This window comes from Myxine glutinosa, chromosome 1, assembly GCF_964187855.1.
Source record: "Myxine glutinosa chromosome 1, kmMyxGlut1.1, whole genome shotgun sequence".
NCBI lineage: Eukaryota > Metazoa > Chordata > Myxini > Myxiniformes > Myxinidae > Myxine > Myxine glutinosa.
The window spans coordinates 386,559,286-386,583,194 of NC_136261.1; the positions used below are offsets into that span (position 1 = coordinate 386,559,286).

Here is a 23,909-nt window from a genome sequence, read left to right on the forward strand (position 1 = left end):
TAGGGTGCCACCTTTCAACAATGGCCTGTATTTTAGACCAATGGAAGCACAGTTCTTTAATTTCAGCACTGGAAATGTTACCACTAGCTCCCTCTTCCTCCTCTGAATAAATTTCCACTGCCACTTCTTCTTGCTGCATCTTGTGGAGGTGCTGAAGTTCTTCTGTGGTGAGTTCCTTGTTGTGATCCTCCACTAACTCCTCCACATCCGCTTCACTCACCTCCAAGCCCATGGACTGACCCAATGCTACAATAGCAGGCACAATAGGTTCTTCAAAGCCTTCAAAATCTCGACACTAGCGGCGGGAAATATGAACGACGCTAACGCTATGTTGGCGGTTCGGTTATAGAAATACATTCGGAATTAGGGACAAAATTTTCTCGAATTTACGGTTCGGAATTAGAGTAGTTCGAGATGAGGGGCGTTCGGAATTAGGGGTCACTACTGTATATATATATATATATATATATATAGATATATATATATATATATATATATTGTTACAGATCGCGGTTTAGATGTTATGATGACCGAGCGGTGGTGTATTTAACCGTGACCTAACAGGATCCCTGACTCACCCGATTCACCCAGGACTTTGGCCGGATCGCACCACAGCTGCCCAATCTGGGAAAAGACTGAAACGACGAAATGCAAGAGGAAAAGGAATAAAACGAGAAGACGGACAGAAGAGTAATTGGATTTATTATTTACACACGCAAAAAGGAGCAATCAAGGTTTATTTACAACACATAAGACGCAGGTGACACAGTGCAAATTTTAGCTTACCTACAGACTTAATTAAATACCCAGGGACAGAACAAACAAAACAAACTCACGTATACAAGAAGGGTGGAAAGGCAGGAGCTGGATGGCTGGAGGGAGAGGGAGGTCCAAGGGGGTCCCGCAGCACAACCGGCGCGTTTAGCAGCCGCCGTTCAGGCCAGGCCCCACGCTGCTGTTTTGGCTGCTGTGTACGTCGCGTGCTTTGCCAGGCCTTGTCCGACTCGTCTGGTCCAAACCCTCAACTCTTTCTTGGTTCACTCACTCCTCACCACCGACTCCTCACCGCAACCAACTGACCACCGACTCCACTGACTGACTCTTCACGACTCTCTCTTGACGACCAACTCCCTCTGGCAACCGACTCAGACCAACTCAAAGTGCATCTCCTCTGGGAATGCCCCCGCCGTGGGTTATATAGGCCCCGCCCCTCAACCTTTGCGAACCTCCCCCAAACGTTCTCTCCCCGCCCTCTCAAGCCAAACCCCTTGTTCGTGGTTGGTCGAGTGGGGCTGGAGCACTCCTCCCCTCTCTGACGAGGTGGGGACCCGCCTTTCTTCTCCGACTCAAGCACATGGTCAATGGCGGTTATTGGAGGGGAGGTGATTGGGAATCGAGGGCCCAGCAATGACGAGAGGGGATGTAATATGGAAATGGAGGTTTTGGGGATGGGAAGGAAAGGGAGATTTTGGGGATGGGAAGGAAAGGGGATCTATTCTCTTTCACTGGTGCAATGGAGTATTTCAATTAATGGAAGACACAGCCTTACACTAATACACATAATAAGGATATAACTGTCAAAAAAGATATATCGTGTCCTGCATGTATGTTTTATGGACTAACTACGGGAACGCCCTTTGACCTTTATACAACCACAAACGGAGGGAGGAGGGGTGATATTTTACAACAACCTTTTACAACAACATTTTACCACAACAATAAAATAAAAAAACATTCTCATATCCACAACAATATATATATATATATATGTATATATATATATATGTATATATATATATATATATATGTATGTATATATATATGTATGTATATATATATATATATATATATATATATATATATATATGTATGTATATATATATATATATATATATATATATATATGTATATATATATATATGTATGTATATATATGGTGTATATATATATATATATATATATATATATATATATATATATATATATATATATACACACACACACACACACATCTGTTGATTTATATAGCATGAGGGCATGGCAAGTGGGAGGGTGCAGTATCAGGAGTGAAGAAGAGGCTGCCATATGGCAATGTACTATACTGATTAATGTTTTGTGCTATGGTGATCAATAAAGCCTCCATCTCCTAAACTGTGACTCATTGTCGTCTTGTTGCAACGTATAAGGGTGATGTATAAGACTGTTTCAGTCACACTAAACCTCCGGATTTTTTTTGGGAGAGCTTCAAAATCATTATTTTATTAAACTAGTACACCCGCACACTACGGGAGGGGCAGGAAGGGTCATTCCTCTTTAATGTATATAGATTACAGTCGATCTATGGTCGGCTCTCAGGAACATTGGGTGTGTTCATTTACCAAGTTTCTTGTGGTTTAAGCATTTGAGCAAGCACTCCATTCAAAACCGTTAAGGAATGGCTGGATTGACATGCGCTAGCTAGCTGCTTGGCAAATGAGCACATCCCGGTCTTCCTCCCTTTCAGTTTCATGTTAAACAGCAGGAGCGAGTTTCAAAAGTTAGCGATGAAAAACGCCACATTAGTGGCAGAAAGGGCCATATTATTAACCCAAACATTTGTGGGGTATATAGAGTACAGTAGATATTCGCTCAGTTCTGAAAGTAAACCGTACTTCACGGATGTCAGGATTCCTCGAAATTTCTTCATTTAGTGTTATATACAGTATTAGCGACTTTAAAAAGCTAATCATACGTTTTTGTGGTTTCTAATTTTTTTTTACTTCCTGTATAAGGTGTTGCTCCCAGAGAAATGCCATTATAACTATAAGCTATTTATCCATGTTACCACTCCAGGAAAAACGCCTGGGGGAAGTGGAACATTATTAGTATTCATATTGTTTTGTAATAACATTAAAAATATGCGATTATCATTAATTTTGTTCTTAAAAACGCCACAATAAATCTTCTTTTGAAAAACGCCACGATAAAGCTAATGTAACATTGATATTGTTACAGATACGACTTTGATGGTATGGTGGGCCGAGCGGGATGGCCGCCGTATCCGTACAAGTTACCCGATTGTACTCGAACGTCGACGAAGCCGCGCTATGCTGGCTCAATAAGGAAAAGAAGACACCCGGCTGGATTATAATCACACAATACGACACCAGGGGTTCAGTTCTCAAGACCTCCGGAGGAGGTTATATTAAGGCGGAAAAGGTTAGATTACAGGGACAAGAGGGAAACATAGGAAGGTGGGCACTTAGACACAACCTTATATTAACCCTAGACAGACCACAGATAAACGGGACAAGGCTCACTCACACGGGGTTTGATGGCCAGGAAAGCGGCAGTCGATGGCTCAGGTGCACCTGGCTCAGGGACAGAATCACGTACGGTGGTGTCCAGCAGATGCGGGGAGGTCGCTCAGCGCTCGTGGGTCGCGACTTTGGTGGAGATGCCGGGGAGGTCGCTCAGCGCTCGGGAGGGTGGCGTCTTGTCTTTCCAAGCTCGGGGCGCATCTCTAACGTCACGTCCGGCGCGGGGCCGCGTATATCCGGCGGGGAGTCACGCCCTCGCTCGTTAGCTCCGCCCCATATGGCATCGGCCCATGGCTTCTCATTGGGTGCGGGGGTTACCGGCTCCGCCCTTGACGAGGGGCCGACAGGGAGCCCCCTTCTGGGTAACCCCGTCGAGCACATGTTCAATGGCGGCCAACCGAGCCGGAGTGAGGACGCAAAGCCGCTGTTGTTGTGGTTGTTGTTGGAGCTTGAGATGATGGGAAGAGATGCGGGGAGGTATGGGAAGGTCCTAAACTCCTACTGGTGCCATATCATCACATTCTGGTGCAACGAAGAGTCATAATTAATGGAAACGAGGCCTTAACTGACATAGACTAAGAATAACTAGGAAGATGTCCGAAAGTTGTCTACGTGTGGTGCGGGGGACCTGGGCACGACATTTAATGGGGGAATGAAGGGGAAGATCGGCTCTAATGGGTGTTGTTTACAGACAATGGGACTAGGGAATGGGGTAAGGGGAGAGTTGGGGAGTATCGGAGAAAATAGGGGAATATTTACAAGCGGATATGGAGGCCAAATTCCATATTCGCAACATTGCACCCTTCTCTACCCTCGGGGCGTCCCGACCCGATAAATTTTTACCTACTTTAGTGTGGCACGCAATGTAGTTCCCTCTACTATTAACTCTACCCTGAGTGCGACAGTTTTATAGATATTCACAAATGAGTAAATATGTCCCCCTGCGACGTTGCACCCTTCTCCTCTCAGAAACACACCCACAGGATAACCGAATCCGGAAAGAATTCTCAAACTAAACATACAGCCGGTAGGGAGCATTATTTACAAGACTACGCTGCTATTTACACTACGATCCAGGACCTGTTTTTGGAGGAACACATGCAGATGTTATGCATAGAGAGAGCGCGCTTGCCAACATCGATACACCAACCCACGAGTGCTCTGTGGCCGACGGCCTTTAATAACGTGCAGAGCACCCTTTCCGAGCATCAACAGCACCACCCCACCACCAATCGGTGCAGTCACCATTGTTCAATGAAATAAAAATAACTTCAACAACCCCTAACCCTGCAGGTGTCTCTTGCTCTTCTTGTGGTGCACTTGGTGTTAATTATTAGTGGTTCACCTGTATGGCATAGGTGCCACGTTGACCCATAGGTCCATCCCCGGGTGGTGCTTGGCCGCAAACGAACTGCGGTCCATTGTGGGTGGCCACAAACATTGCGGTCCATATGGTGTATCGATCCAGGCAGCCAACAGCGAAAGTGCAGGCCCACAACTGCGTAGCCAGCACCTCTCTCTCCTCTCTCTCTACCCCAAAGCCAGATCCTCGGAGGTGGGAGACAAAAGAAGCAGACAAGTGAGTAAGGTGGTAAGGGCGCAAAAGTGCACGCAATGTAAGGTAATGCACACTGGGGGCACATGGGAACCAGGTGAGACAGGTACGTTCCTATCGTACGCCCCCCCCCCACCAGGTAACCTACATGGCCCCTCCCTTACCCCTTACTGTATCCACACAACACAACACTACCCATAAACATCTACTTTACAAATCCACAAACATCCCTACTGTCTTCCCCGTTCCTCCCATATACCAAATTCGTCTTCTCTCCCTCCTAACCAATCAAATTTGCTATTTTCAACTCTCGTCAAAATTTGCCATTTTCAACTCAACATCAAAATTTGCCATTACCAATTCATCATCAGTCCCTCCTAGGGAGGGAGAGATGGAATCACCCCAATGTCTCATCCACGTCGTGATGCGTCTCACAAATCCAACAGCAATTCTCATTTCTGCAACACAACCAAAGAAAACACAGGTGTGGAGTCATCATCATCACCACAGGTAAGTGGCTGCGTATGGTGCGACAGGTTCTTCAATCCTAACTATTTCCTAAATGACTTTAACAACTTTACACTACCCGGGGTCTTTCTCCGGCCAAACCATTGGCCCTCTTACTCTATGGGTTCTAAAAACCAATTCCCATTGGCCAACCTGTGGTGCTTTTCAATTTGGGGTCTCACTCCCCCGATTCATCTCCCGGTGCCCTCGCACAATTTCTGGGCTGCGGCGTGTACCTCTCCCAGTGGGTCTACCCACCTGCACACCTCCACCACTGCAGTTGCCTCCGAGCTTACCTGCTCCTTACCCTAACCTAACTACCTGGGGAAGGCCCTCTGGCTCTCTCCCCACTCCGTGCCCTCTCTGGCACTGGGCTGCCCGATCCACACCCGGGATCCTCAGGCACCCACTCACAACTACTGGCTCCCAGAGCCCACCTGCGGCCTCACCTGGCCGACATCCTCACAGTGGTGGAGTGCCCAACCAACTACACACACTAACAGGCTACACGCCCAGCCATTTCCACAACACTAATGCACCCATTCACAACACCATTCTGCAACCGCACCACAAATGCCAATATCCAACCATAATTTACCTGCTCCCTCTACCTAACACTTACACTACCCGCCCCGGGTACTCGTGAAAGGGGGTCCACTCTTCCCCCATCCACACCTTCGCACCATGCACACCACTCCGTACCACTTACTCCAACTCTCTCCACACCACTCATTCCAATACTCCATGTATTCCACACACCTGTACTTGCACACCTGTGCTCTCACACCTGGTGCCACCTGCACCCTTCTCTCCCCAAGCGCATTCGCGCTGATCCACAACACTCACTACTCCCTCACTGCTCCACACACCTGTCCAGTTCTCACACAGCATCATCTCATCTAACTACTCCCCTCTGAAACTTGCGCTTCCCAGTCGTCCCTTTAAACTATTGCGCTCCCTCGTCATTATAATCCACACTAATCTACCTGCGTCCCCACTACAGGTATCAGTCACTATCTAAACCTTAACGTTACCTAATGTCATCTTCGCTAGATCCCTACACACGATATATCCTAACCCACCCGGGCTAGTTTTCACTGCCATCAACCCCATAATCTATAGCGCATTTGCCCCACCTGTGAGGGATGGTGGATTTGCCATCCCACCACATCGGGGGTCTCTCACTACCAATTTTGCACATCAAATTTCAACAAATCAAAAATTTGCCAATCACTGCCCATCATCTGCCAATCACTACCGCCAATCCCTTGCCAATCATCAAATTTTGTTTTTCTCTAATTTTGGGTCCAAAACACTAACCTCATCACCCAGTCTACTCAATAATGCCTCTCGGTGCGCCAATTCCTGTCCAAAGCCTGGCTTCGTAAAGCCAAGCAATGGATGCTGGTTGTTTTGTGCCAGCGGCTGGATGCGTCCGGCACTCGGTGCAGGGACGGGGGCTTACCCGGGCCGAGATCCCATGCATCACCTCGGCGTGGAGCCATCCAATGTCCCGATCTCGACCTGCCGGCACGTCTCAACAAAACGTGGTCGCCATGACGACCCTTTCTATCGGGCTGCCAGCTCCGCCTAGTGGAGCCTGGACGCGGCCGTTCAAAGCGAGGCCCGGCACGCACCGAGGGCCCGATTCGGCTATAAGTCGCTCTAACCTCTAACCCGTGTAACGTCGATGCTTCACCTGGACGCTTACACCCCGCAGCCCGTTCCTTGCTCACACATCCCGCCGTGCCCATGCTCCTCGTACCGTTCCTTACACACCTCGGTACACCCATTCCACTCACAGCCTTGGTCACACACCTGACCACCGAACACTTTGGCACACATTCGTTGGTCGCACACCTCACCAAAACACCTCTTCGCGCCCCCTCCTCAGTCACCTCCTCTGTGACAATCACAGGCGTGCCCTCATTCGCACACCCAACCACGTGCCTCACCACCAACTCCAGCGTGCATTCCCACTCACGCTCTACCATTCCAGGTGTGCATCCTTCCATCCCAGGTGTACATCCTCGCTCACCTGTCACAACTAACTCACGCTCCATGTCACTCTCACTACTTTCACCTCCATTCCTGACAGCGCACTCACCCTTACTCTTGACAGCGCACTCTTTCCCCATGCACCTGTCCGTTACACACCTTTCTCGCGCACACTCTCCCGTTACACCCTCTGTAACACTCACCACAGGTGGACACTCTTCCTTACTTCTGACAGCGCACTCTTTCCTCATGCACCTGTCCGTCACACACCTTTCTCGCGCACACTCCTGCGCACACTCTCCCGTCACACCCTCTGTAACACTCACCACACCACGCTTCCATGTGCTCCCTCGCACACGCGCTACGACCGACTCACTCTCGCCAGCACACTCACTCCTTGGCACGCACTTTTTCCTCACACACCCCAGAGTCGGACTTTCTCGCACACCTCCTTTTTCGCACACCAGACCTGTCGCACACTTCACCAACGGCCTCTCACGAACACCCGGGTCCATCTCGACCCCCAAGCTTCTTAAATCCCCTGGCGCATCATACGCACGACCATATTGGTCACCACTTACACCGGGTCCTCTTCCTCTTCGCTTCTCCTCCATCACCTGCGAATCCCTCATCCGGTTAATGAGCACATCACGATCCAAACACAGACTTTGGACCAATTCTTTTATCTCCTCTTTTATCTCCTTGTTATCTCCTCTCCGTCGCTTCTTAATTTCGCTCACCCCTTCTTCCACTTCTTCTAATTTGTGCCTCACCTCTTTTATTCCCCGGTACATCTCCTCAAGCTCGTCCTCCAAGGCTACCTTGACCGTTTCCATGTGCGTCCTCACCTGCCGGTCTTTAACCTCCATTACCTCTACCACCTTGTCCATTTTCCTCGTCAGGTCCTCATGTACCGTCTGACACTCTTTTTTAATTACCCCTACGTCCTTTTTCATCTCCTTCTGTGTCGATTTTAAACCCTCTATTACCGCTGTGTTCTTCTTTACCTGGTCCCCCAACTCCTTTTGTCCCACTGTCAGTTGTTCTACTCCCAGCGTCAACTCCTCTATACCACCTTGCAATTTTACAGTCCCCTTTCTCACCTCTTTCTCCATGCGCTCCTTACAGTGCCTCACCTCCTCGCGCACTCCTCCGACCTCCTCACTCACTCCTCTTCTGATCTCCTCTCCCATCACTTGCATCTCCTGCCCAGATGCCACCCTCATCTGCTCCATTTCCTCCCTGTGAGCATCCAGTTTGGTTTCTACCCCCATTCTGACCCCCTCTATCTGCTGCCCCATTTGGTTAACTTCCCTTTCCGCTTGGTCCCTCATGTCCCTCAATTTGCCTTCCATGGTGTTTTCTAACCCCTCTAACCCTTTTTGCATCCCTTCCATTTGATTCTCTTGAGCGGCCATTCTGTTTTCTACCCCCGTTAACCCCTCCTGTATTTCCCCTAATCTATCGTCTAATTTCCCAAATTTCATGTCTAATCCCTTAAAATTATTGTCTAATCCCTCACTGGTACCCCTCGCTTCGTCCCTCATTACCCCCATTTGCTCACTCTGAGCCCTCGCTTCGTCCCTCATTACCCCCATTTGGTTTCCCATTACCCCCATTTGGCCCTCCAATCGCTCACCCTGAGCATCCATCCGGTTCCCCATTACCCCCAATTGGTTACTCTGCAGTTTGAGGGACGCCTGCATTTGCGCCATAAATTGCTCCATGAGGACCTGCATCTGGGCCATCCCTCCCACTTGTGCAGCGGGTGCGGCCCACGTAGCTATGTGCGAGGCGCCATTTCGCGCGTCTGCTACCCCCGCTGTTTCGCTCTCCTCACGTGTCTCAATTTGGTCCTGGACCGACCCTGCTTCACTCTCCCCTACCGGACCCCAGCCGTCTTGATCCGCCATAGCGCGACTTTCAAAATTCGAGTTTTTTTTATTTTCGTAAAACAAATTGAAATTTCGCCGTTATAATTTCGCGCGGGAAACGCGCTCCGAATCGATTTTCCCTCCCAAAATTTGGGCCTAACTAATTTAGTCCCGGGTCCGAATCTCACTCCTCGACACCAATTGTTACAGATACGACTTTGATGGTATGGTGGGCCGAGCGGGATGGCCGCCGTATCCGTACAAGTTACCCGATTGTACTCGAACGTCGACGAAGCCGCGCTATGCTGGCTCAATAAGGAAAAGAAGACACCCGGCTGGATTATAATCACACAATACGACACCAGGGGTTCAGTTCTCAAGACCTCCGGAGGAGGTTATATTAAGGCGGAAAAGGTTAGATTACAGGGACAAGAGGGAAACATAGGAAGGTGGGCACTTAGACACAACCTTATATTAACCCTAGACAGACCACAGATAAACGGGACAAGGCTCACTCACACGGGGTTTGATGGCCAGGAAAGCGGCAGTCGATGGCTCAGGTGCACCTGGCTCAGGGACAGAATCACGTACGGTGGTGTCCAGCAGATGCGGGGAGGTCGCTCAGCGCTCGTGGGTCGCGACTTTGGTGGAGATGCCGGGGAGGTCGCTCAGCGCTCGGGAGGGTGGCGTCTTGTCTTTCCAAGCTCGGGGCGCATCTCTAACGTCACGTCCGGCGCGGGGCCGCGTATATCCGGCGGGGAGTCACGCCCTCGCTCGTTAGCTCCGCCCCATATGGCATCGGCCCATGGCTTCTCATTGGGTGCGGGGGTTACCGGCTCCGCCCTTGACGAGGGGCCGACAGGGAGCCCCCTTCTGGGTAACCCCGTCGAGCACATGTTCAATGGCGGCCAACCGAGCCGGAGTGAGGACGCAAAGCCGCTGTTGTTGTGGTTGTTGTTGGAGCTTGAGATGATGGGAAGAGATGCGGGGAGGTATGGGAAGGTCCTAAACTCCTACTGGTGCCATATCATCACATTCTGGTGCAACGAAGAGTCATAATTAATGGAAACGAGGCCTTAACTGACATAGACTAAGAATAACTAGGAAGATGTCCGAAAGTTGTCTACGTGTGGTGCGGGGGACCTGGGCACGACATTTAATGGGGGAATGAAGGGGAAGATCGGCTCTAATGGGTGTTGTTTACAGACAATGGGACTAGGGAATGGGGTAAGGGGAGAGTTGGGGAGTATCGGAGAAAATAGGGGAATATTTACAAGCGGATATGGAGGCCAAATTCCATATTCGCAACAATATATACCTCAACATGCAACCCCATTGATGGCAATGGTGGAGAAAACCCCCCTTGGGGAGGGGGGCCAAATGAATGCGCTACAACCTTCATTATGTAACCCTTCGTCATCCTGTCAAGTTTGGTAGAGATTGGATAAGTAACGACAATGTATTGGGGTCAAAAATTCATCAGACAGACAGTCACCAAATGGCGTATTTTAGTATTATTTGAAGTATGGTATATAATTGAACACTGCATGGGGTATCGCATTCTGTTATCTCTCTTGCATTTAATAAATAAAAAGAAACATTCATTCAAATATCTTGATCTCCTTTGTTTTCTTCCTTTTCAGTGTTCCAAGGACCTGCTAAAATGGTGAGACTGCATTGGTGTCCGACACATATCGGCACATCCTGATGTTTTTGGCACAATCATGTTTGAAACATTTGAAGATATTTGTAATCCTCACCTTGGAGAATTGTTTTCACTTCACGAAAAGATATTCACAAAAATGTCAAACTTAGTCCCCATGATGTTTTTTTATGTGAGTGTGTCAGGGTTCACCCCCCAATAGGAATGACCACCTCGACTAACTCGGACAATTACAGGAGAATTTATTGAAGATGGTAACGTGTACCTGGAAGAATAGTTGCGGGGGTGTAAGCCAGTAACCCTCAGTCCATCACAGCTTTCTTAATCTACACACAACTTGCCACAGTTTATCTAGTATGCTCAAATATTTTATGAATGGAACCAGATAAGGCACGTGGGTTTTAGCTGAGGAGAAAACTATGTCTCACCCATACACTTTTAGACAGGGTAAGGTGAGAATGCAATAACAAGATAAGAGCAAGAGGAAATGAAATTACAGGAGATGTTTGCCAAAGTCGAGCAAAGGACAATTATAACAGGTTCTCATTGTTTTCTCACTCTCCCTGGAAGGGTGGTGGCGCACCAACAGCAGAGATGAGGGAGACTTTGAGAAATGAGGGATGTAGGGAATAATGAGGGTTATTGGCGGACACAGGAGGTGAACAAGATGTTACTTATTCAGGTTACTTATTGTCCTCGTGTGCTTGACTCGTTTCCTCCCTTGATTTCCTTCCCATCTCTGATCTATAAATGAACATTTTTCGGTTGACTGAGAGAGGAGGGTCATTATGAACTCCCTTTGTGTTATTAATTGGACACAAACATAATTAAGTTCCTTAAATATTTTCAAATTCTGTTTTGTTAATCATTCTTGCTCCTCATGGTCTGGTTTCTTTCTCCAAATCTCAAATCTCAATCTCTGTTCCCTTCTCACTTTCTTCTTTGAATAACTCCTTCCCTCTCCTGATGAAATCCTTTCAATATTTTAAATCTAAATAATTTCTAAAGCAGCCATGCCCCTCACCTCGTCTCCTCCTTTCCCTTCACATCACCACATTTTGTTCCCTCCTTTGTGATTCTCATTTGAGTTTATCTTGTTTTGTTCATGCGTTCTATGGTTATCGATGGTGAGCTCTCTTTTTCCTTTCTGTCATTTTCTTCATTCTCTTCCATCCTTCTCACCTTAAAACTATTCATTTCTACATTGTTGACATCTAATGTGTGCATTGATATGCTTGAAGTCTCAAACATCCTTGAATAAATCTGTTATAATTTATCGTGTTCCACCTGATCATATTGCCTTCGCTCTCCATATCCATCTGTGCTCACTGCTCACCTTCTTCTCCAACACCTCTTTCGAATTATTCCTCATATTCCCTTCAAAACCGGTGTTACCCAGTGTGTACCCCGGTTTAGAATAGGTACACCGTATCCCTGCATGCCATAAGAAGCGACCAAAAGGGTTGGCGTCAGGAAGGGCATCCGGCCATAAAACATTGCCTCAAAAAGGGAACCATGACAATTACAATTACATATGGGCAGGGTACAGCCCAAAGTACCCCGTGGGGGACATCACTCCGTCTCGTCAAAAATAAGGGTGGGGAACCCGATCGAAGAAAGGGTGGAAATCACTCAATTTATGAAGACGAAACGTCTGATGCCCCACGTCGAGATCGGTTTCTGAGGTTTGGGACAATGACAGGAAGATCGGGAGAAGTGGTGGAAGTATTGGTCAGAAGAAGAGTGGACATGTCTTGTGTGCAGGAGACGAGATTGAAGGGAAGTGGTGTGAGAATGGTGAAGGGTAGTCAGGGACAGAAATACAAGTTGTGTGGCAAGGGTGCCCGGAAGGCGTGCATGGTGTTGGGGTCCTGTTTTCTGAGGAGTTTGTGGACGGTGTGGTGAGTGTGACGTGAGTGAGTGAAAGGTTGATGATGGTGAAAATGATGATTGGAAAGCTCTTGGTGACCTTCATCTCGGGATATGCTCCGCAGGTCGGTCGGAGCGATGAAGAGAAGGACAAGTTCTGGTGTGCAAAAGAGAAGCTGATGGAAAAGGGGAAAGATGAGGAAGGTGTTGTGGTTGGAGGAGACTTAAATGGACATGTGGGAAGGAGTGCAGACGGTTTTGAGGGAGTTCATGGGGGTTACAGATATGGTGTGAGCAATGGAGAAGGTGAAAGGATTTTGGAGTTTGCTGATGGAGCTGGTTTGTTGATTTGTAATCCTCAGTTCCAGAAAGAGGATAATAAGCTTGTTACATACATGTCAGGTGGGTTGACGACAACCGTTGACTACCTACCTGATGGTGTGTAGGTGAGACAGGGGGCACCGCTGGGACACAAAGGCGATTCCGGGGGAGGAGGCTGCTTCACAGCACCACTTGGTTGCCTGCGACATAAAGGTGAAAGGTGCGAGGAGAGCTCAACGGGTGAAGTACCAACCGAGAATGAAGGTGTGGGGGTTGAAAGAGGTGACATTGAGGGAGGCATTAAAAGAGAGGCTGAGTATGGTAGAGGATGATGTGGTTAGCATGAAAGTGGTTGGATGTCAGCGAAAGATAGTCTGTTGGGAGCCGTTGGTGAGGTATGTGGATGGACAAACGGACCACCGAGGCACTCGGAAACATGGTGTTGGGATGATGAAGTTGGAAAGAGGATTGACGAGAACAGGAAGAAGTTCAAGGAGCGGCAGAAGGTGAAGGCTACTGTGGCAGAAAAGGCAGAGCATGAAAGTGATAAGGCAGCCAAGAAGGCTGCAAAGAAAGAGGTAGCAAAGGTGCAGGAGGCATACAGGAAAATGTTCGGAGAACACTTGTATTCGGAAGAGTCAGAGAGCGGTATCCAGGATTGCAAAGCAGATAGCGAAAGAGAGGTACGATGTGATGGGGTTGAGTTGCTTGAAGGATGAAGTGGGACAAATCGTTGTGGATCCACATGGAATTAAAGAAAGATGGAAGAGATATATGGAAATGCTGTTCAATGCAGAGAATGAATGGGATGGCAACATGGAGAGTAACCCAGTTTTAGGACCGGCAGAGAAGATAACTGAGAAGGAAGTTGAGGAAGCGATAAAAGCAATGAAGAGTAGAAAAGTGGGAATGGGAAATGAGTACCCTCGTCCCTCGATACAAGGGGAAAGGTGACCCTCTGGACTGTGGCTCGTGTCGAGCGATAGTTATTGGAGCATGGAATGAAGGTACTGGAAAGGGTGGTGGAGACGAGGATAAGGAAGAATGTGAAGATCGAGGAAATGCAGTTTGGATTTATGGCAGGAAGAAGAACGACAGACGTGCTGTCGCGCCCCAAAAGTATTATAAGGCAGTTGCAGAAGCAGTACATGGAGAAGAGGAAGAAGTTTTTTCTTGGGTTTGTTGATCTGGAGAAAGCATTCGATCGGGTTCCACTCGAAGTAGTGACACGGGCATTGAGGAAGTTCGGAGTGGAGGAATGGTTGATCAGAGTTGTGATGGAAATGTACGAGAGAGCATGCACAGCTGTAAGGACAAAAGATGGGAACAGTGGTGAGTTTGAGGTGAAGGTGGGAGTGCATCAGGGGTCGGTACCAAGTCAATTACTATTTGTAGCTGTGATGGAGGTGCTGGCTTAGAATGTAAAGGAGGGTTTACCGTTGAAGTTGTTGAATGCAGATGATCTGGTGTTGATTGCAGAGAGTATGGATGGACTGAAGGAGAAGATGAACAAGTGGAAGGAATGTATGGAGACAAAAGGTCTGAAGGTGAATATCGGAAAGACGATGGTGATTGCAAGTGGTAAAGCATGTGGTGAGGTGGAAAGAACTGGGAAGTGGCCGTGTGCTGTGTGCAGGAAAGGTGTCAGAGTGAACTCCATTCAATGTACAATGTGCGCTGAGTGGGTTCATCAAAAATGTAGTGGTCTGAGAGGGTCATTAACCAGTGTGGCAGCTACATTCAAATGTAAGGTGTGCACAGAGGGAGCTGCAGATGGAGGAAATGTTGAGTTGGATCTTGGAGACGGCGTGAAGCTGGAAGGTGTGAAAACATTTTGCGACCTCGGAGACATGCTGAATGGAGAAGGTGGATCAGACTCGGCAACAGTTGCTCGAGTGAGATGTGCATGGAAGAAGTTTCAGGAACTGAGTGGCGTGCTGATGAGGAGGGGAGTGTCGTTGAAGCTGAAGGGAAAGGTGTATGCTGCATGTGTGAGAAGTGTTATGATTTATGGGAGCAAGACATGGGTAATGAACGTAGAGCAGCAACGAAGGTTGGAAAGGGTGGAAATGTGAATGGTTCGATGGATGTGCGGAGTATCGTTGAGAGAGAGGAAGACAAATGATAAATTGCGAAAAATGATGGGAATAGAGCCTGTGATTGATGTTGTGAAGAGGAACAGGTTGAGATGGTTTGGTCATGTGTTGAGGAAGGATGAAAGTGACTGGTTGAGAAGAGTGATGGAAATGAATGTAGAAGGAAGTAGAGGACGGGGAAGACCGAGAAAGACTTGGCTAAAGGTGGTGGAAGAAGAAATGCGGGCAAAGGGGTTGACAATGAGAGATGCAGAAAATAGGGCAAGATGGAGAAGATTGTCATGGGGACCGCAAGGCTAACCCCCGCTCTAGCAGGGAAAATGGCCTTAGAATGCCTGTTGTTGTTGGTGTTGTTGTATTCCCTTCAAAACCATTTCAAAAGAGTTCACTCTACACCTTACCTCATGGTGCACATCTTTAAAAAAGGATGTGGAAGAGTATTTTCAACTCTTGGTTTGCGTTTCCGAGCCCGATATGAAAAAACAAACAAAAGAACCAAAAACATTTCCTTTTTGTTCTTTTTGTTCGTTCTTCGACCACGTGTTTCACCCCCATTTCACGCCATTCCCCAGATCTGTTTTGCCCTGTTCTTTTTTGCTGACATATTTTGCTCTGTTCACGTGACTCGTGGTTATCCCTCTTGGCTCCCTCTCCCCGTTGTTGTTTTTTGTGAATATTAGATTGTTCTTCACGGTTCTGTTTAAATATGTTTAAACTTTCCCCTGCAGTGTTTTATTCAGTGGTATATTACAACACGCTGTTTTTCTTCCCATTTAAAAGGCTCTTTTCAATTTCCTCTCCAACTCATTCTACTTAAAAAAAATATTCAATCTTTTATAATTCTAAATCACTGCATGCTCTAAATTCAAATTCATTCCAGCCCTCTATCGTTCTTAAACGGATTGCTAACTTGAAAATCACAACAAACCCAATTTGTTATAAATGTTCGTCTTTCATTAATCATCCACTTTCTAAACTCCCCCCTTGCCCCTCCCATCCAAATCTCCCCCCCCAACCCCTCCCCTTCAAATCTCCCCCACCAACCCCTCCCCTTCAAATCTCCCCCCCCCCTACCACCCCTCTCCAATTCTCCCCCCTCCCACCCCCTTCTCAAACCTGCCTCCTCCCGACTTCATCTCCCTTCCATCTCATACCTCCACCTCCCCCAACCTTCTACTTTCCTCTGCCATCCCTCAAAGAACCCCTCACTATGCCTCATCCCATCACCATCAAACCTTTTGTCCTCATCCTTCCCTTTCTTGTAACTCTTCTGTAATCTCTGACACACTATTAACTGCTCTTCCTACCTTCCCCGCCCATCCTTCATCTGCCCCTACCCCACCCCTCCCCTCTCCTGCACCTTCAGGTTGCTTCTGACAATCCAGACTTGATTTGCTTAACAGAAACATTCCTCCTTCAAGATGTCTCTGATTCTTAATATGTCTTCCTGGTTACTCCCTCCTCCGGTATGATAGACTTGAGCCTCGTAATGGTGGTGGGGTTGCTATCTTCCATGTTTGTCTCTTCCTCACTCTCCTTGCACTGCCCTCTCTCCACCCCCCCCCCCCCACCCCCTCCCCAGGAGTACCTCTGGCTACGGCTTCCGCTCCGCTCCCACCTTTTGTTCATATGTGTTCTGTACCGTCCTCCAAATAGTGATGACTCCATTTACATGTCGCTGTCTGGCAACATGGACCAACTTCTATCAACTCATCCCAACTCTCTCTTCCTCATATGTGGCGACTTCAACTGTCATCATTCCAGCTGGCTGGGTGTGGGTTCATCTCTCGCCAGCCAAGGCACCTCAGCAAAGGACTTCTGTGACTCATTGGGATTGACACAATCTGTCAATTTTCTGACCCGGATCTCAGTTAATGGAGTATCTTTTCTTCTCGACTTGGTTATGACAAACTTCCCTGCAAATGTCTGCTGCTCTTCTTCTGCTCCAATCGGTTCTTCTGATCATGTGCTTGTTGAAGTGGACATCTCTCTGGCCACTCTCAGAGAGCCTCCTCAGCGTCGACGAGTCTGGCATTTCACTCAGGCCGACTGGCACGGGCTGCAATCAGCCATCAATCATCTGCACTGGTCTCCCATCTCTACTGCCTCTGACATCAATTCTTCCAATGCAAACTGCTCTCTCTCATGCACAGAATTATCCCATCTCGTCTTCAGTTGTCTCACACTTCCTCCCGTCCATGGTACATTGGTACAATGAATCTTGTGGTGAGGCAGTTGCCCTGAAACAACTTGCCTTTGCCTCTTGGAAGGCAAATCCAACTGAAGGTAATCTCAGTTCCATCCACCAAGTTCGGAACAAGTGTGTGTCTACCCTCAGGAGTGCCAGAAAGCACGATCTCTCCACACTCAATAATGAACTCTCAAACCTGTCTCCTTCCTCCAAATCCCGGTGGCGTCTGGCCAAATCCGTTTCTGGTGTTGGATCCCCCTCCATCCCCTCCCTCACCTCAAATGGCTACACAGTTGACACCGCACGTGACAAAGCCAAATGCCTCAACTCTGTGTTTGCCTCAAAATCTTGTCCCAAACCCATCTCTCTCTGTTCCCACCTTACCCAGGCGAACCCAACTGCTCCTGGACTGTGTCCTTCGCTCCTGACAAGGTGGAGAAGTTTTTGTCAAACCTCGACTCTGATTCTGCAACTGGACCAGACGGCATCAGCCCACGGGTCCTAAAATCCTGCTCTGCGGCTCCATCTCACCCTCTCTCTGTTCTTTTCACCCTCTATTTTGCTCAAGGTCATCTGCCAGCATCTTGGAAATCAGCAAACATTACCGCTTTGCACAAAAAAGGTGCAAAAACAGATCCTTGCAACGACAGACCAATCAGCCTGCTCCCAATTATCAGCAAAGTCATGTAATCCATCATTGCTTCGGGTATCAAATTCTTCCTCTTCTCCAATGGCTTGATCTCCGATCATCAATTTGGATTCAGACCAGGTCATTCTTCACTGGACATGTTGCTTCTGCTGTCTCAACAATGGATGGAGGTCCTCAATGCCAAACAGAAAATCAGAGCTGTCTCCCTCGACATATTACGTGCCTTCGATATGCTCTGGCACCCAGCTCTGCTCACCAAACTCTCCTCCTATGTCATCCATGGAAATCTCCACGCTTGGCTTGAGAAATTCCTCTCTGGTCGTAGTCAACATGTGGCCCTGAATGGATTTCTCTCATCGCCCCTTCCTGTTCTGGCTGGAGTTCCCCAAGGTAGTGTTCTGGGCCCTGTGCTTTTTCTGGTCTTCATCAATGATCTCTCCGACTCTGGAAAATCCTCTCTATCGACTTGCTGATGACTCCACTCTCTGCCGCTCCATTCCTCATCCCTCAGATCGGCAGCCTGCAGCCTCCTCACTCTCTGCAGACCTGGACAAAATCACAGACTGGTCAAACAAGTGGAACATGTCTTTCAATCCTGACAAATATCACACTCTTACTATGTCTCTCCAAAAAGACCGACTGGAAAACCCTCCCATCTACTTTCTCAACAATCCTCTCCAAGAAGTTCTGTCGCTCAAGCTTTTGGGTCTCACTATCTGCCATGATCTTTCTTGGGAAAACCACATTGCCAAGCTGGCCTCCAAAGCCAGTTGCCGACTGGGCATCCTCCGTCGTGCGAAGTCCTTCCTTGGCACACCTGAGCTCCTCAACACATACAAGGCTTTCATTCGCAGCTCAATGGAATACTGTTCCCCCCTCTGGGCCGGTGCTCCTGCCTCACACCTTGCTCGGCTTCACGCTGTTGAAGCCAAAGCTTTCAGAATCATTGGAATCTCCCGCGATGAAGCTAACTCCGAGGGGCTTTCATTCGCTCGTGGCAGGCAGGTTGGTGGTCTTTCTGTCTTCTACCGACTCCTCTCCGGCCTTGCTCCCACAGCTCTCTCTGTGCTCTGTCCCCCAAATATTCCTGCAGGTCGCACAAGATCTGCCAGCAACCCTCTTATGGTTAAACTGCCAAAATCTAGGCTCTCTGCTCACCTTCACTCTTTCATTCCCATTTTTTCCTGCCTCTGGAACAAACTCCCCCACTCCTTTCAATCCTACTCCTCCCTCCCGGTCTTTAAAACAGCTGTTCACCACCATCTCTTATCTTCCCCCATCCAAAACCTTGATCTTTTCTACCCCCGCTAATTCTCCCCAGATAGTTTTTCGAAATTCCACCTTCTTTCCTGTAAGTCCTTGCAGTGTCCATATGTTTTATACCTCTCCCACCTCTCCCAAAGCCCTCTCCCTCCCACAGTTCTCTCGATGTCCCTGCTCTCAAATGTTGTGTTTGTGTCCTTCCCCCTCTCCCCATCTTGTCTACCGCTCCCCTTATTTTGTGTTTTATGTGTCGGTTTGACTTTTTGTGCGATTTATGTTTGCTCTTTCACGAGCCTCGATCTTATATCAAAAAAAAATAAAAATAAAAACACAGGAAGAAAAGAGGAATGAAAGAGTGAAGGTGAGCAGAGAGTTTTGATTTTGGCAGTTTCACGAGAAGAGGGTTGCTGGCAGATCTTGTGCGTCCTGCATGAATATTTGGGGGACAGAGCAGGGGGAGCAAGGCCGGAGAGGAGTCGGGAGAAGACAGAAAGACCACCTACCTGCCTGCAGTGTCAGAGAGAAAGGCCCTCAGAATCACCATCGCAGGAGATTCCAATGATTCTGAATGCTTTGATTTCAACAGCGTGAAGCCGAGCTAGGTGTGAGGCAGGAGCAACAGCCCAGAGGGGAGAGCAGTATTCCATTGAGCTGCGGATGAAATCTTCGTATGTGGTGAGGAGCGCAGAAGTACCCAGAAAGGACTTCGCACGACGGATGATGCCCAGTCGGTGACTGGCTTTGGAGGCCAACTTGGAAATGTGGTTTTCCCAGGAAAGATCATGGCAGATAGTGAGACCCAAAAGCTTGAGTTACAGAACTTCTTGGAGAGGATTGTTCAGAAAGTAGATGGGAGGGTTGTCCAGACGGTCTTTTCGGAGAGACATCGTGAGAGTGTGAGATTTGTCAGGATTGAAAGACATGTTCCACTTGTTTGACCAGTTTGTGATATTGTCCAGGTCTGCAGAGGGTGAAGAGGCTGATGCCTGCCAATCTAAGGGTTGAGAATCTCTGAAACCCAATATTTCCCAACTCTGAGAGCACGAACGGCTAATTTGATTGGTCAAGATGGTGGACATTGCGTTCTATTTTGTACAAGTACTCATACTGCCAAACTGGAGGTTTTTGGAAGTGTCAACAAGGCTGTTTGTGTTAGACAGTGTTCAAAATATAAAACTTCATTGAAACGAAGGAGTTCCTTGATTGACTGGTCTTTTTTTTTTTTCTTTTTTTTTGTATACAAGATCGAGGCTCGTGTAAGAGCTAATAGACAGATAGTGAACAGATTGCTTCACCCCACTTTGCACTTCTAGTGCGGAGTAAAAACGAAAGGCTTTTCCCTCCGGTGAACCCAAATTATTAATTCCCTCTTTCCTTCTGCATGTGCTTGTCTGGATGTTCCCTCTTTGCTCTCCAAATCTACTTTTCTGATAGTTATTTCCTCTTCTGTGCCCATTTTCCCATCCTCATCCATCCACCATTTACTTCATTTTCTTTCCCATTGTTCATTTTCCTTTCCAACCTTCCTTGTAAGCCAACCTTCCTTCGTTTTCACGAAGTTGGTGTGGATTTCGGTTCTCCTTGCAGCAAGTGAGGTGATAGTACAAGCCAGATGTAGATCGACATAGTGATGTTGCTCAGGAAAGGCGATCGTGCGGACAGCTCTTCGCTGAATTATATTAATGCTAACCCATTATGGCATTGTTGAGCAAGGGCTCCATCTGGGAACACTAAATTCCAAAAGTAGGTGGATACAAGTAGTGTAAATAAACACCAAATCAGAGGTAGTGACTCCATTTTCCTTGAGTTTACACAAAATGTGGAGGGAAATTGTGTGCTTGAGATTTCCACTTGAGATTCGACTGGATTGTAATCCCAAGTAGGAGAGAAGACACAGAATCAAATGGATAATTATTGAAGGTAATCGCAGGCAGCGAGAGGTCCGTTATGGAGAAAATAATTTGCATCACCTTGCATTTCCCAGATTTAGATCTCATGGAATTAACATGGCTCCACTCAGACAATGCATCATCATGCGACTGCATGTCGTTCTACTGAGATTTTGGGACAACCTCCACTAAGCTGAGGTCATCAACATAATTCCATCTATTTTCAGTTGACAGTGCAGCATCATTCACCATGACCAGAAAGATAATGGGGCCCAGCTTGGTCCCTGCGGGATCCCGCATGTAAGCTGTTATGGGGACGACAATACGCTACAACATTGAAGTGTCTGTGTGCGGTTTGAAAGGAACCTACTGATTACAGGGATAATCAATATTGACATCGAACTGAATAAACTTCTGAATTGCCTTCATGTGATTGATGAAATCAAAAGCCTTCGTCAAGTTGTTCAGCCTTCAAGCAGTTCAAAAAATCAAAAGCCTTCTGGTGCTGAATGTCAGCCATCACCCATTCTGCTAAGAAGCCTTCGAACACACGGGCTAAAATTGGCATAATCAAAATGGGACGAAGTTGGCTGTATTCAGTAACTGGTGTAGATTTGGGCACAGGACACACAGGTGCAATCTTCCAGCTGGCTGGAAAGTGACCAAAGCATAGACAGTCATTGCATAGCATGGTCAGAGGCTGAGATTTCATAAGGAAACTCTTTAAATAGCTGAATGGGAACATAAATTGGATGTCCTACCTTTGACGCATTCAATCTGTGTCGTGTCGCTCCAGCGTCGAGCAGTATGGCCGGCGGACCAACATCTGGGCCTACATTCCTGACATGATCAAGAAGAGCGTCAACATCGGCGTGGCCACTTCTGAATAAAAATACAGATCAATACAAAATTATACTCTGTCTGTTTTCTATTTTTAATTATTTACCATTCTTTTACAGATGACCTGTTTTGATATGTAAAAAATGTATTCTTTTTAACAATATTCTCTCCAAAAATCTCTTAAACCTGTGCTTTTGCTTTTTATTCCAAGGGTCGAGACCATGTCAGACTTTAAATCCGTGAAGACGACACCGCTCCCAGTTCTGGACTTCTCGAAGGAGGAGAAGAATTTGGATGTGCTCATCAAGCTCAATAAGAACTTCCTGGAGAAGATAAAGAGTGAGTGACAAAAACTGGATGTTTTGTAAATAAAAGAACAAGGGAATACAAAACATGGCACAAATCTGGAAGGGAAATGGGAAGAGAAAATTCTAGAAAAGGAACGAATGGTAATGGGATTTTTGTATACCATATCATGGCTCAGGAAGAGTGAAGTTTCAGAGGCAAAAAGCCAACATGCTTTCATTGGGGCAGCAGGTGTGTGCAACAGGTGGATGCAAGCAAGGTAACCAATGAACAGGAAAAAACTAAAGATGGGAGGGGAGTAAATATCCTCGCCTGCAACCATGAGGCTTGGGAGAGGAAGTGTTCACAAGGGAAGAAATATTTGCAGGTCGTGATGGGTGATGACACGATATGTTGGTGTAAAACGTACTGGAAGTCCCTGGAAGGAAAATTTGGAATGAATCCTCACCAGAAAGTAGTTCCACAAATTGGATAAAGGAGTGGATTTTTGCAGCAAGTCGAGATGGCTGGAATAGGTAAGAAGGGGTTAATCCTCGATAAACTCGGGATGGTTCGAGATCTATGATAGCAAAAGGATCAAGGCCGGAGGAAATGGGAAATAACAGAGGGTCCACCAACTTCTGCAATGTGAGAGCAGCAGGTCTTGTGTTTTGCTCTTTATAGTTTAAGATTCTTTATGACAATATTTACAGTTTTGGATTCCACGAGAGACACATGTGAAGTGGAGGGGCAAGCCCATGAGATGGAGCACTCCCCCTCCCCCCATTATGCTATAGACAAAGCCTTGCAGGTTGAGTGATTTAATTACCACACGCACACAAAGCAAAAAGTGGGGTTAAGGAATTGCTTCACGTCCTTCCGCCTGTCTAATCAGCTCATGATCATCAGTTCATGATCGAGGAGAAACTTATTAAAATTGAATGTTGAATTTTGAACACGAATCGGAACATCAATCAGAAGACAAGTCTGTCATTTTACCGTACTTTGGCTTTTAATTCATCCCAATCGCACATGCGCAGAGAGGAGTGCGATAATATTTTTACTCTTCCTGCCTGTCAGTCAAACAAAATTGAAAATCATTCTAAACAGGAAAATTACTTTTTTTTAAGGACGTTATAAATCACACAAACAGCAGGCGTGAAGAACGAATTTAACATGTTCGACAGGGTGATGTAATAGACACTTGTTAAAATGGTGGTGAAACGCAGAATTAATTTATTTCCACTTTCAAAACCTCTTTAAAGCTTCTATATGATGCCGATTGACGCTGTGTTCTATGTTGATCAATAAACCCTCCATCTCCTAAACTGCGATTCAACGCCATCTTATTAGTGTACAAGAGTTTTTTTAAAGTTGAAGTAAATACTTGAACACTGAGTGGAGTATCGTGTTCTATGAAATCTACCGTTTTGAAGGAATGACTGAATGATGGAGGATACACAGTCTGGAGCTGGATTTGGAGGCCATTTTGATTTGCTTTTGCTATATGGCCCACCTGGCATCTCGTTTTAATTTTGTCCTTTCCTATTGGCTGGAATTCCGGCAAAGATTCAGGAAGTGAAAGCATTGTGATTGGAAAAATCGGTGAT

The 23,909-nt window shown here is 47.0% G+C and overlaps 1 protein-coding gene across 1 annotated transcript in view; it reads left to right on the forward strand.

The window, feature by feature from the left end:
* Window positions 1-23,909, forward strand: part of LOC137419499 (E3 ubiquitin-protein ligase Midline-1-like) — a 61,866-nt gene that overhangs the window by 13,007 nt on the left and 24,950 nt on the right. The window contains exons 4-5 of the mRNA XM_078784396.1: window positions 10,877-10,899; window positions 22,226-22,353. Of these exons, the coding sequence (XP_078640522.1) occupies window positions 10,877-10,899; window positions 22,226-22,353 (151 nt within the window). The remainder of the gene's footprint in view (window positions 1-10,876; window positions 10,900-22,225; window positions 22,354-23,909) is intronic.